Genomic DNA, 15,173 nt, shown 5'->3' on the forward strand with positions numbered 1-15,173 from the left:
CCAGCGCGCCCCCAGCCCGCGTGCACGTGTGTAAGGGGAGGCGTGTGTCAGTGGACGAGGGTTGTAAAGGATACCTCCAGCCTAGCAGAAGAAGGAAGAAGTCTCCTCCTTCCTCGCCAGCCCCTTCCCCACTTCCCTTCCAGCTCTGGTTTCACGCTTCCCGCGCGCCGGGTCTCTCGGGAAGCAGACTGAGCCTGCGGACAGCCGGGGAGGAGGAGGAAGAAGGAAGAGGCACAGGAGGAGGAGCCCGGCGGGTCGGAGCCCACCCCTCGCGGCCGCCTGGCGGGGGCCATGCTGGGCGGGGGGCCCCAGGGCGCCCCGGCAGGCGGGGGCGGGAGCGCGGAGCGGCCGAGCACCGGGAGCAGCAGCGCCGCGCGCCGCGGGCACCACAGCGCAGGTAGGAGACCTGACATCTGCGGCCCGACTGCGGCTGCTCAGGCCCCGAGCGGCTCCGCAGGGGTCGCTGCGGGCGCGGCCCTTTCCTCCGCAACCCACTTCTCCCTTCTTGAGGCCTGAAAGGGCGGGGAGAGTTCGGGGAGGACGCATTAGGACCTCCCAGGAAGTCACGTAGGTTTGGTTTGTGCCCGAACTCGGGATCAGTTCATCCGTTTCGAGGTAAGGGAAACTGAGGCACGGAACGTCGAGCGCCATGGCTGGGAGAAGAACTCGGTGTCCCGGTTTCAGCGCCTGGTGTCCGGGCCGGAGTTCCCTTCCCTTAAGAGTTTGTGCTGCCGAGGAACAAACTGCAGGGCAGTTTGTAAAACATCGTGCGTCGGAACCGTCCTTCCTGCCTCCGCGTTTCCAGTGTGGCCAAACGAATTTATTTTGTATTTGGTTCAGTCACGGGAAGCCGACGCTGCCAGAGCGCTCGCGTTCTCTGTGCGCCTCACACTTGGTTGGCTGCAGTGGGGACTTGTGGGCACCCGCGTTCCCAAAACAGATTTGGGTCTCGGGTTCGACCCCAGCATGAGCCAAAGGGTTGCTCTGCAAATAATTTCACCTCCCACTTTCGATTTCGCGACAGTAATGCCCATTGCTTGAGCCCCCAGAGTGAGACCCTTTCATTCCCACCGCAGAATTCGGATAATGCTGCCAACTCTGGTGATAACACTGAAATCATTAAGGTGGATGATTTCTTTTCAAGAATGGCAACACTTCTAGTCAGCTTTTAAAATACACGCAAAGGAATGTGAGGCTGTCTGAAGAGAATGAGATTTGGAGTCAGAGAGAGCTGCGTTGTGTCCTTCCTTGCCGGGCCAGGAGAGTGCCTGGTAACTTTAGAAAGTCACTTAACATCTCGAGCCTCAGTTTCCTCAAATGTAAAAGAACACTAAACTCTGCCCTCCCTGTATCGTAGGTTTGTTGTGAGTGAAAGTACTTTGCAAACGCGTCACTTTCACAAATGTCGGTTGGACAATACCAAGGTCATAAGGGCTAGGGTTTGGAGACAGCCTGCTTGTGTTCCAGTCTTGCACTTAGTTGTGCCTCGGTTTCCCCATTTGTAAAATGGGGATGATGACAGTACCTACCTCATAGAATTGTCACAAGTTTTAAATGAAATGTGATGGTGGATAGAGCAAAGATAAGACATCACTGTTACTAATAGGGAATAATATCTGCAATTTTTTAGACGTTACATTGTGCCAGGCACTCAATTATGCATTTCTTTGATGAAATCCTCCCCTAACCTTTATGAGATAAGCATTATTTATAATCTTTATTTCTCCTCTGACAAACTTGAGGACCAAGGTCACCCTGCTTCTTTCTCAAGGTCACATAGCCATTAAGTGTAGAGAAATGATTAGAACCGCAATGTGTTCTCAAACTCTGACTGAACTGAAGTTACCAAGAAGTGCCGTGGACTAAAGCAGACCTATGTTAGATTGCAGGTAGTAAGACACCCTGCATTTGTAAGTACCGTAAAATATGAGTAAATTTTTAACCCTGGCAGAAGGGACTTCAAAATAATTTTAACTTCTTTCATCCTTATCATATAAATTTCCATTTTAATTCATCTTCTTGCAAAAATAATTGGTGATTGTGCACTTAGGATGGATTGTATGGTGTGTGAATAAAACTGTTTGAATAAAAAAAGGTGAACAATTGATGCAGAAAAGGCATTTGACAAAACCGAGCACTCCTTCTTGATAAAAACACTTAGCAGACTAGTACTAGAAGAAAACTTTGTCAACATGATAAAGGGCATATGTGAAAAACCCACAGCTAACATCATACTCAATGGTGAAAGACTGAAAGCTTTTCCTTTAAGATCAGGAACAAAACAAGGATGTCCACTATGAGCATTGTTATTCAAACTTGTACTGGAAGTTCAATGGCAAGAGAAAGAAGTAAAAGGCATCCAAATTGGAAAGGAAGAAGTGAAACTTTCCTCATTTGCAGAAGACATGATGCTATATACAGAAAGTCCTGAAAAACCCACAGCAAAGCTACTGGAGCTAATAAACAAGTTCAGCAAAGTGGCAGGGTACAAGATCAACCACCCCCAAACCAGTAGTGTTGCTATATATTAGTAATGAACAATCGGAAGAAGAAATCAATAAAAAAAAAATTCCATTTACAATAACAACTAAGAGAATCAAATATCTAGGAATAAATATAAGCAAGATGTAAAGGATTTATACACAGAAAAAAACCAGCATTGCTAAAAGAAATCCAAGAAGACCTAAATAAATGGAAGGACATACCATGTTCATAGTTTGAATGACTAAATTTTAAGATGTCAATTCTACCCAAAGAGATGTATAGATTCAATGCAATCTCAATCAAAATTCCAGCAGCCTTCTTTGCAGAAATGGGAAAGCCAATCATCAAATTTATATGGAAGGATAAGGCACCCGGATAGCCAAAGGAGAAAGAAGTTGGAGGATGCACACTTCCTGACTTTAAAGCATATTACAAAGCTACAGTAATATGCATGGTGTTGGCATAAAGATAGATATGTGACAAATGGAATCAAATTGAGAGTTCAGAAGTAGACCCTCTATAAAACTCCTGGAAGAAAATGTACGGAACCATCTTCAATATTTTGTGGTAGGCAATGGTTTCTTAGATTTTATACTCAAAGCACAGCAATGAAAGAAAAAATAGTTAAATGGGACTTCCTTAAAATTAAAAACTTTTGTACTTCAAAGGACTTTGTCAAGAAAGTGAAAAGGCAATCTACTCAATGGGAGAAAATATTTGGAAACCACATATCCAATAAGAGTTTAATATCCAGAATACATAAAGAAATCCTAAGTTCAACAATAAAAAGACAAACAGCCCAAATTAGAAATGGGCAAAATACTTGAATAGACTTTTTTCCAAAGAGGAAATACAAATGGCTAAAAATCACATGAAAAGATGCTTAACATCACTAGCTATTGGGGAAATGCAAATCAAAACCACAATGAGATATCATTTCACACCTACTAGAATGCCACTATTAGAAAAAGAGACGAAAACTACAAGTGTTAGAGAGGATATGGAGAAATAGAAACATTCATTCACTGCTGGTAGGAATGTAAAATGGTGTAGCCGCTGTGGAAGACAGTTTGGTGGTTCCTCAGGAAGCTAAGTATAGAATTGCCATACGATCTGGCAATCCTGCTACTAGGTATATACACAGAAGAACTGAAAGCAGAGACTTGAGTAGACATTTGCACACCGATGTTTATAGCGGCATTATTCACAATTGCCAAAAGATGGAAGCAACCCAAGTGTCCATCAACCAATGAAGGATAAAGAAAATGTGGTATACCATACGATGGAATATTATTCAGCCGTAAAAAAGAATGAAATCCTGATGCATGTGACAACATGATGAACCTTGAGGACATTATGTGGAGTAAAATAAGCTAGAAGCAAAAGGACAAATATTTGATGATCTTACTTGTATGAATGATTCATAATAAGCAAACTCATAGAGTTAGAATCTAGAATGTAGGTTACCAGGGGATAGAATGGGGAGCTGATGTTTAATTTGTGCAAAATTTCTACTTAGGTTTATTGTAAATGTTCAGAAATAGATAGTGGTGATGGTAGCACAGCATTGTGAAGGTAATTAATAGCGCTGAATTATATATTTGAATGTGGTTAAGAGGGTGAATTTTAGGTTGTATATGTGTTACTAGAACAAAAATTAGAAAAATAAAAACATAGGACTGTACAACACAGTGAACCCTACTGTAAACAATTCACTATAGTTAATAGTAGAATTATGAACATGTTCTTGCATGAATTGTAAGATGTCTACCACACTCATGCAAGGTGTGCCAGTTTGAATGTCTTGTGTCCCCCCAAAAACCATTATCTTTGATGCAATCTTTTGTGAGCAGACGTATTAACATTTATTAGATTTTAATTCTTTGAGTGTTTCCATGGAGATGCGACCTGCCCAACTGTAGATGATAACTCTGATTGGATGATTTCCGTGGAGTTGTGGCCCCACCCATTCAGCATGGGCTTTGATTAGTTTACTACTATTAGTTTACTTATAGTTTACTAAAAGCTCAGACAGAAGGAGCAAACTTGCCACAGCCAAGAGGGACACTTTGGAGAATGCACAGGAGCTCACAGCTAGCTGTAGTTGAGACAGACATTTTGAAGACGGCCATTGGAAGCTGATGCAGACATTTTAGGGAACGCCTTTTTGAAATGTAACCTGGGAGCAAGCAGACACAAGCCACGTGCCTTCCCAGCTAACAGAGGTTTTCCAGATGCCAATTGTCCTTCTCCACTGAAGGTACCCTTTGTTGATGGACACTTTATAGCCTTAAGACTGTAACTGTGTAACCAAATAAACCTCCTTTATAAAAGCCAGTCCATTTCTGTTTTTTTTTTTTTGTATTCTGGCAGCATTAGCAAACCGGAACACAAGGTGTTAATAATTGGAGTGGTATATAGGAACTCTATGTTTTGCACGATTTTTTTCTGTAAACTTAACAGTTTCTCTAATTAAAAAAATAGAGAAACATGGGAACAGGAAAAATGGTGAAAATTTATAAGGAATGTATGTTTTAGCTTGAAAAATTTATTTCATAACTCAGTACAAATTTCAGTCTGAATGGAGTCAGAATTATTTTCATTTTAACACTTAAATTTTCCAGAAACTTTAGGATGGCATGTGAGGTGTCAACTGGTTTCGAGTCTTTTGGTGTCATGATTATCTTGCAGGACTGGGAGCCAGGGCATTTCTGCGGGGACCTCAGCATTCACCTGAGCCACCTGCAGAGGGAAGCAGGAATGACGATGTCTGTGCACCTAGGAGAATGAATGCCAGGTCTCTGTGCTGCAGTAACACTTCTTAGTTTGTTTCCTAAATGAAGGATCTCTTAATTGCTTTTTCTCAAAGCAGCACATGCTCATTACAGAAAGCATAGAAAACTACAAACAAGAGAAATAACTTATTAAAACCACTGTAATCTCACCAATGCAGACAAATATCTTGGTGTCTCTGTCCTTATAATCCATTTCTATTCTATGTGTATCAATTTACATACATTGCAAAAATGAGATACAAGCTATTATTGTTTTTTGTTAAATATCAAATAATACTTACTTATTGCCCAAACATCAAGACATTAATTTAGAAAAAAAGAAGGCACTGTATTATGCTCTTTCAAACTTTTCCTTGTTCTTTAATTTTAAAATTGATTGGAGAAGGATTAGAGATTAATTACTGGTGTTTGACCTGCCCAGAGCAGAGTTTCTGCATATAAAAATAGTTAACATTTTAGATTAGAGTCATAAAAGGAGAAATCATTCATTTAATAATGATTATAATAATTCAGTTTATGTTTTGAGTTTTTATGCAAAGTAAGTAAAGGCACTCTGCCAGGCCACTGTTCACAGAGATGTCTTTGGCATCTACCTTGGGGTTGGGAAGGGTCCTCTCTTGGCAGAGTTGGAGCCCCTTGGGGGCAGCCATATTTGATCAGCATCATTTAGTAATGCAAGGCTTTTAACTTGTGGGAGTCTTCAGTTGTTTGTTCTTTTTAAAATGCAATTTTATTGAGATATATTCACCCACCAAATAATCCATCCAAAGCATACAATCAGTGGTTCATGGTATAATCCTGTAGTGCATTCACCACAATCAATTCTGGAACTTTTTCATCACTCTAAAATAAAGAAAAAAATAAAAATAAAAAAGAACACCCAAAACATCCCATAACCCTATCCCCCATAATTTATTTATATATTGTTTTATTTTATTGCTCGTATGTCCATATACTGGTTAAACGGAGTGTCAGTAACAAGATTTTCACAATCACATGGTCACACGATAAAAGCTGTATAGTTATACAACCATCAAGAATGAATCCTACTGGATTACAGTTCAAAAGTTTCAGTTATTTCCTTCTAGCTATTCTAATGCACCAGAAACTAAAAAGGAATAGCTATATCATGCATAAGAGTAACCTCCAGAGTGACCTCTTGACTCTATTTGAAATCTCTCAGCCACTGAAACTTCATTTTGTTTCATTTTGCTTCCTCCTTTTGGTTGAGAAGATTTTCTGAATCTTACAATGCTGGGTCCTGGCTCATCCCTGGGAGTTAAGTTCTGCGTTTCCAGGGAGATTTACACCTCTGGGAGTCATGTCCCACATAGAGGGGAGGGCAGTGAGTTCACCTGCTGAGTGGCTTAGAGAGAGAGAGAGGGGTCACATTCGAGCAACAAAGAAATTCTCTGGGGGAGACTCTTAGGGAAAATTATAAGTAGGCTTAGCCTCTTTTCAGTAACAAGCTTCATGAGGGCAAGCTCCAAGATCAAGGGCTTGGCCTACTAAATTGTTAGACCTCAGCGGTTGTGAGAATTTCAGTAATAACCCAGGCAGGGAAGTCCAACATTTCCACATCCCCCCCCCCCCCCCCCCCCCCGCCAAGTTCCTCAGGGGAGCCCTGCAAATATATTTTTATTCTCTGCCCAAATTACTTTGGGATGTATTGGGGTTTCACACTAACCTGTACAAACCTACCAGATCTCACTTCTTATTCAAAGTTCCATGTAATTATGGTGTTTGAATAAACTGACCATACAAGTTAAATTATTTAGTATGCTGCAAAAAATATAGATCATGCACCAAATAAACATTTCTTCCCTTGGTCTCAAAAAGAAGTTGAAGTTTTAAAACACAGTTAATAACTTCCTTTATCCTTTGGCCTGATTTGCCTTAGTCCTAGCCAGATCTGCTTCATTCATATCTCTAATTGAAGCCTGAATTCTTTTTCAGCTTTTTCACCTTTTGCTGTATGAGGTAATACTGACATTCATAGTTGCTGAGCTCTAGCTCTGAGTTTCAGGTGTCACACAGATACCCAAGTTCCAGAGAATGACCAGGTTATACACAAAGGGTTAAGCATCTCAGAATTTGGAGATAACCATTACAACTCAGGAATAGATGTGACTGCTGTAAGAGTTTATAATCTAAGGACCTTTGCAATAAGCATTCCCCTGATAACCTGTGCTCTAAGATTCAATTTACACAGTGTAGTTAGTCCATATTAGTGAGGCATTAGAATGTTTGTCTTTTCCTTTCTGGAGTACTTGACTCAAAATGCTGTCTTCAAGATCCATTAACCTGGTTGTGTGTCTCACAGCTTCGTTCTTTCTTGCAGCTGCTCAATATTCTATTTTATGCATACATCACAGTTCACCATTCTGTTCATCAGTTCATCTACACTTTGGCCACCCTCATCCATTGCAAATCATGAATACTGCCTCCATAAACACCAGTGTGCAAATGTCCATTCATATCCCTGCTCTCATATCTTCCAAGTGTATGCCCCATAATGAGGTTGCAGAACCTTATGGCATGTACATGCTTAGTTTTTGTGGAACCATCACACGGTCCTCCAGATAGGTTACACCATTCTTCTTCCCCACCAACAGTAAATAGTTATGTCCCTCTCCCCATGTTTTCTCCAGCACTTGTATCCCTCTGTTTATATTTTTCCCTGCAGTTTTATGGAGATATATTCACATACCACACAGTCATCCACAGTATACAATCAACTGTTCAGAGTATCATCATATAGTTATGCATTCATCACTGCCATCAGCAATTGAACATATTCATTACTCAAAAAAAATTAAAAAAAAAATGAAAAGATAAAAAAAATTAAAATACAGTACCATACAATGATAAGGTCAGACAACTATACCACTACCAAGAATACCCTACCCCCTCCTTATATCCCATTATCATGGATATTTAGCTTTGGTATATTGCCTTTGTTACATTTGATGGAAGCATATTACAATGTTACTGTTAACTGTAAACTCCAGTTTGCATTGATTGTATTTTTTCCCCAATGCCATCCCTTTTCCAACACTTTGCAAGGTTGACATTCATTTTTCTCCCACATGTAAAAACATTTTTATATTTGTACATTTAGTCACCATCATTGATCACTCTAGGTTTCACTTAAGTTATACAGTCCAAGTCTCTATTGTCTATCTTTACTTCTGATGTCATACATACCCCTAGCCCTCCTCTTTCAGCTTTCTCACAGACATCTTTGTTCAGTGTACTTACGATGTTGTGCTACCATTACACAGTATTATGCTATCCAGTTCTGTATCTATACAATCAATCCTGTTGAACATTCTGTACTCCTTCATTATCAAATGCCCAATCTCTACCCTCTTTCTATCTCCTGATAACCTGTGTTCTCAGCTTTAATTCTCAAAGTTTGCCGATTAACTTTAGTTAATATTAGTGAGACCATACAGTATTTGTCCTTCTGTTTCTGGCTAACTTCGCTCAACATAAGGTCCTCAAGGTTCATCCTTATTGTTTTATGTTCTATGACTTTGTTTTGTCTTACTGCTGTGTAATATTCCATCATGTGTATACACCAAGTTCATTTATCCAGTGGCCCGTTGATGGACATTTGGGCTGTTTCCATCTCTCGGCAATCATGAATAATGTTGCTATAAACACTGGTTTACAAATGTCTGTTCATGTCTTAGTTTTCAGTTCCTCTGAGTATATACCTGGTAACAGAATTGCTGGATCATATAGCAATTCTGTACTAAGCTTCCTGAGGAACTGCCACACTGCCTTCCAGAGTGGCTGCACTATTCTGCATTCCCACCAACAGTGAATAAGTGTGCCTCTTTCTCCACGTCCTCTTCAGGACTTGTAATTTTGTGTTTTTTTTTTTTTTTTTTAATTTTGTTTTGTTTTTCTTTTTCTTTTTTTTTTTTTATAATGGCGATTCTAGTAGGTGTGAGATGATATCTCATTGTGATTTGCATTTCCCTAATAGCCAGTGAGGTTGAGGATATTTTCATACGTTTTTGAGCTATTTGTATTTCCTCTTCAGAAAAGTGTCTATCCATGTCTTTTGCCCATTTTTAATTGGGTTTTTTGTCTTTCTGTTGTTGAGTTTTAGGATCTCTCTATATTTTGGATATTCAACCCTTATCTGATATATGGTTTCCAAATATTGTTTCCCATTGTGTCGGCTGCCTTTTCACTTTTCTGACAAGGTCCTTTGATGTACAAAGTGTTTAATTTTGAGGAGATTCCATTTATCTATATCTTCTTTGATTGTGTGTGCTCTGGATGTAAGGTCTAGGAAACCACCTCCTGTCAGAAGATCGAGCTTTAAGATATTTCCCTATATATTCTTCTAAAAGTTGTATGGTCTCAGCACTATTGTTTAGGTCTTTGACCCATTTTAAGTTAATTTTGTATAAGGTGTGAGATAGGAGTCCTCTTTCATTCTTTTGGTTATGGAAGATCAGTTCTTCAAACACCGTTTGTTTAAGAGGCTGCTCTATTACAGTTGTGTTAGCAAAGAGCAATTGTCTGTAAGATGAGAGGGTCTATTTTGGAATACTCAATTCAATTCCATTGGTCAGTATATCTGTCTTTATGCCACTTCCATGCTGTTTTGACCACTGTAGCTTTGTAATATGCTTCAAAGTCAGGTAGTGTGAGACCTCCCACATTGTTTCTGTTTCTCAAGATATTTTTGGCTACTTTGGTCATTCTCTCCTTCCAAGTAAATTTGGTTATTGGTTTTACTACTTCTGCAGAGTAAGTTGTTGGAACATTATTGATTTTTGAATGTTGATCTTGTATCCTGCCACTTTGCTGTATTCATTTATTAGCTCTAGTAGCTTTGCTTTAGACTTTTCAGGATTTTCTACATATAGGATCATGTCATCTGCAAACAGTGTAAGTTTTACTTCTTCCTTTCCAATATGGATGCCTTTTATTTCTTTTTCTTGCCTTGGTGCTCTAGCTAGAATTTTCAGCACAATGTTGAATTACCATGGTGACGGTGGGCATCCTTGTCTTGATCCTGATCTTAGAGGGAAAGCTTTCAGTCTTTCCCCATTGAATATGATGTTCATTGTGGGTTTTTAATTTATTCCCTTTATGAAGTTGAGGAGGTTTCCTTCTATTCTTTTGAAGTGTTTTCATCAACAAATGATGTTAATTTTGTCAAATGCATTTTCTGCACTAGTCAAGGTGATCATGTACTTTTCACCTTTGATTTATTGGTGTGGTGTATTATATTAATTGATTTTTTTTGTGTTGAGCCAGGCTTGCATAACTGGAATAAAACCCACTTGGTTGGGTGTATGATTCTTTTAATGTGCTGCTAGAGTGATCATGTACTTTTCACCTTTGATTTATTGGTGTGGTGTATTATATTAATTGATTTTTTTTGTGTTGAGCCAGGCTTGCATAACTGGAATAAAACCCACTTGGTTGGGTGTATGATTCTTTTAATGTGCTGCTAGATTTGATTTGCAAGTATTTTGCTGAGGACTTTTGCATCTATATTCACCGAAGAAATTGGTCTGTGATTTTCTTTCCTTGTAGTATTTTTGTCTGGCTTTTGTATTAGGGTGAAGTTGGCTTTGTAGAATGAGTTAGGTACCTTCCCTCCTCTTCAGTTTTTTTGAAGAGTTTGAGCAGGATTGGTACTAATTCTTTCTTGAATGCTTGGTAGAATTCACATGTGAAGCCACATAGTCCTGGGCTTTTCTTTTTTGGGAGGTTTTTGATGACTGATTCAATCTCTTTACTTCTGATTAGTTTGTTGAGCTCTTCTATTTCTTTCTGAGTCAGTGTTGATTGTTCATGCTTTTCTAGGAAGCTGACCATTTTGTCTAAGTTGTCTAGTTTGTTAGCATATAGTTCCTTATAGTATCCTCTCATTATCTCCTTTATTTCTTTGGGGTCAGTAGTTATGTCCCCCTCCCATTTCTGATTTTATTTATTTGCATGTTCTCATCCCCACCCCCTCTCTCTTTCTCTTTTGTCAGCTTCTCTGGTTTGCTAATGCTGCTGTTTGCAAAACACCAGAGATGGATTGGCTTTTATAAAGGGGTTTATTTCATTACACGGTTACAGTCTTAAGGCCATAAAGTGTCCAAGGTAAGGCATCAGCAATAAGGTGCCTTTGCTGGAGAAAGGCCATTGGCATCCAGAAAACCTCTGTTAGCAGGGAAGGCATGTGACTGGCATCTGCTTGCTTCCAGGTTGTGTTTCAAAATGGCGTTCTCCTAAATGTCTCTGTATAAGCCTCTTGGGGCAAACTCTGGGCTAGTATCTCCAAAGCATCAGCAAAACTCTGCTTTCAATGGCCATCTTCAAAATGTCTCTGTAAGTTGCAGCAGCAAGCTCCTTCTGTCTGAGCTCTTATGTGGGCTCTAGTAAATGAATCAAAGCCCATGCTGAATGGGTGGGGCCACACCTCCATGGAAACAACCTAATCCAAAGGTTCCAACTTAATCAACACCAATATGCCTGCCCCCACAAGATTGCATCAAAGAACATGGCTTTTTTCTGGAGGATATAATATCTACAAACCAGCATATCAGCCTAGCTAAGAGTTCATTGATTTAATTGATTTTTGCAAAGAACAAGCTTCTGTTTTTGTTGATTCTTTGTATTGTTTTCATGTTCTCAATTTCATTTATTTATGCTCCAATCTTTGTTATTTCTTTATTTCTGTTTGCTTTGGGGTTAGTTTGCCATTCTTTCTCATGTTCCTCCAGGTGAGCAATTAAATCCTTTATTTTTACTCTTTCTTCTTTTTTAATATGGGCATTTAGGGCAATAAAGTTCCCTCGCAATACTGCTTTTGCTGCATCCCATAAGTTTTGATATGTTGTGTTCTCATTTTTATTTGCCTTGAGATATTTACTGATTTCTCTTGTAATTTCTTCCTTGACCCATTGGTTAAGAGTGTGTTGTTTAGCCTCCATATATTTGTGAATTTTCCAGTTTTCCACCTGTTATTGATTTCCAACTTCATTCCATTATGATCTGAGATTGTGTTTTGTATAGTTTTTATCTTTTTAAATTTATTGAGACTTGTTTTGTGACCCCACATGTAGTCTATCCTGGAGAATGATCCAGGAGCACTTGAGAAGAAAGTGTATCCTGCTGTTATGGAGTGCAGTGTTCTGTATATGTCTGTTAAATCTGGTTAATTTATCACAGTATTCAAAATATATGTTTCCTTATTTAGCCTCTGTCTAGGTAGTCTATCCATTGATAAGAGTGGTGTATTGAAGTCCCCAACTATTACTGTAGATGTGTTTACTTCTCTCTTCAGTGTTGCCTGCGGGACAGTGTTATCGAGTTCCGACTTGGCGGGCCTGGGCCAGGGGATCTGATCAGCCCCTAGGAAAGGTAGTGGGGCACGGGTGGTAGCGCCCTCCACGGCCCCCCGGGCCTGAGAAAGTGGAGCCGAATGCAGGCCCCATTTCCTCACCCCAAAGTACAACCGTTGGGGAGGGCTTGCCGGAGAAAACCCCCCCCCCCCGTGCCTTACCCGCACCCTCCACCCTCTTCGTTACCGGAGCATCTCCCGCCCCTTTTCAAACAACCTCCGCGCCCTCTCAGAACCAATCCAAGCCTTCAACCCCTACAGCTACCCCGCCCTCTAAACCGCCCGATATAAGCTTGTACTCTCCCCTAATAAACTCTCTTGGCTTCCTCACCCTAAAAGAAACGTGTCCCGCCTGTTTCTTCTCGCCGCCCTCCACACCTTGCACGCCACTGCCGGGGACCGGGCCCAGTCCCCCGCCTCGCCCTCGCCTCCGGGAAAGAGCCCCCGCCGCCGGTACCCTCCGAGCAATCCCGAGAGCATAGGATTTAGCAACCGGCCGCCACCCCCCCCCCCCCCAGAAGAGTCAACAACGACCGCAGTTGCCAGTGTTTGCCTTATGTGTTTTGGGCACTCTGGCTTGGCACATAAGTATTTATGATTATTATGTCTTCTTGAAGAACTGTCTCTTTTATTAATGAATAGTGTCTTTTTCTTTTTTAGTTGTTTTACATTTGAAGTCTAATTTGTCTGATATTAATATAGCTACCTCCACTAGTTTTTGGTTGTTGTTTGCATGAAATATCTTTTCCAAACCTCTCACTTTCAACCTACTTTTGCCCTTGGGTCTAAATTGAGTCTCTTGTAGGTAGCATATAGATAGGTCCTGTTTTTTAATCCATTCTGCCAGTCTGTGTCTTTTGATTGGGAGTTTAATCCATTAACATTTAATGTTATTGCTGTAAAGGCATTACCTTCTTCTACTATTTTGTCTTTTAGATTTTATATGTCATATCTTATTTTTTTTCTCTTTTTACCCTTACTGATTATTTTCATTTCTACACTCTTCTCCAAACATTTCTCTCCTGTCTTTTCCTGTCTGCCTGTAGCACTCCCTTTAATATTTCTTATGGAGCAGGTGTCTTATTCATAAACTCTCTCAGTATCTGTTTGTCTGAAAATATTTTAAACTCTCCCTCATTTTTGAAGGACAATTTTGCTGGATATAGGATTCTTGGTTGGCAGTTTTTCTTTTTCAGTATCTTAAATATATTGAACCACTGCCTTCTCACCTCCATGGTTTCTGCTGAGAAATCTACACATAGTCTTATTGAGCTTCCCTTGTATGCGATGGATTGCTTTTCTCTTGCTGCTTTCAGAATTCTCTCTCTGTCTTTGACATTGGACAATCTGATAGTAAGCATCTTGGAGAAGGTCTATTCAGATCTATTCTGTTTGGGGTACACTGCACTTCTTGTATTTGTAATCTTATGTCTTTCTTGAAAGTTGGGAAATTTTCAGTGATTATTTCCTCCATTATTCTTTCTGCCTCCTTTCCCTTTTCTTCTCCTTCTGGGACACCCATAACACATATATTCATGCACTTCGTGTTGCGATTCAGTTCCCTAAAACCCTGCTCATATTTTTCTATTCTGTTCCCTATCTGTTCTTTTGTGTGTAGGATTTCAGCTGTCCTGTCTTCTAGTTAACTAATCATTTCTTGTGCCTCTTCAAATCTGCTGCTGTATGTCTCCATTGTGTTTTTCATCTCTTCTATTGTGCCTTTCATTTCCATAAGTTCTGCTGTTTGTTTTTTCAAGTTTTCAAGTTCTTCTGTATGGTCACCCAGTGTCTTCTTTACATTTTTCATATCTTTTGCCATATTTTCCTTAAACTTGTTGAGTTATTTTAGGTGATTTGTTTGAACATCTTTGATTAGTTGTTTCAATTCCTCTATCTCATTTGAAGTGTTAGCTTGTTTCTTTGGGCCATATCTTTGTGTTTCCTAGTACGAATCATGATTTTTTGGTGATGTCTAGGCATCTAATTTCCTTGATTAGTTTATTCTGGAAGTTGTTTTCTCTCTTTTACCTAGGGTTTTCTTGTTGGTTGGCATTGTTCTATATCTGTTCTTTGGTGTTCAGTTCAACTTATTCTAGACCTCTAACATAGCTTCTGTTTAGTTGATCAGAATTTTTCGCCTCTTGTTTTTCTGGTTCTTGCCCTGCTTATATGGAAGTTTTTTTGAAGAGGGTCTTCCCTCAACCCCAGTCAGATTTTCCCAGACAGGACAGGTCCAGAACTCAGGAAAAGAGTGTAATCAGAATCAAAGTTCCCCAGGAATGAGACCCAGCAGGGTGCCAGTCTTTCTGGTAAAGCCTCTTAATTCTGTGCTTTTCCTGTCCTGCCCAGCAGATGGTGCCTGTTAGCCCACTGATCCTTACTGGTATAAAGTGGTATTGTGCCTTTAATTCTCAGGAGACCCTGTCCCTGCAAGGGGCATCGTTGTGACAGTGGCTGAGGTAGAGGGTGGAACTAAATTGTTTCTGTTTTCCAGCCCCTGGGATCTGAATTCTCTGAATGAGAGC

General features: G+C 40.0%; 1 protein-coding gene across 4 annotated transcripts in view; it reads left to right on the forward strand.

Annotated features, from left to right (window-relative positions):
- Nucleotides 1-249: 249 nt before the first annotated feature.
- DISC1 (DISC1 scaffold protein) overlaps nucleotides 250-15,173 on the forward strand; it is a 403,772-nt gene continuing 388,848 nt past the window's right edge. For all 4 annotated transcript variants that reach the window (XR_005214467.1, XM_037820932.1, XM_037820929.1 and 1 more), the window contains exon 1: nucleotides 250-397. Coding sequence is in view for 3 of the 4 variants with exons in the window: in XM_037820932.1 (XP_037676860.1) it covers nucleotides 292-397 (106 nt within the window). In the remaining variant the exon portion in view is untranslated. The remainder of the gene's footprint in view (nucleotides 398-15,173) is intronic.

This window comes from Choloepus didactylus, chromosome 2, assembly GCF_015220235.1.
Source record: "Choloepus didactylus isolate mChoDid1 chromosome 2, mChoDid1.pri, whole genome shotgun sequence".
NCBI classification, from domain to species: Eukaryota; Metazoa; Chordata; class Mammalia; order Pilosa; family Megalonychidae; genus Choloepus; species Choloepus didactylus.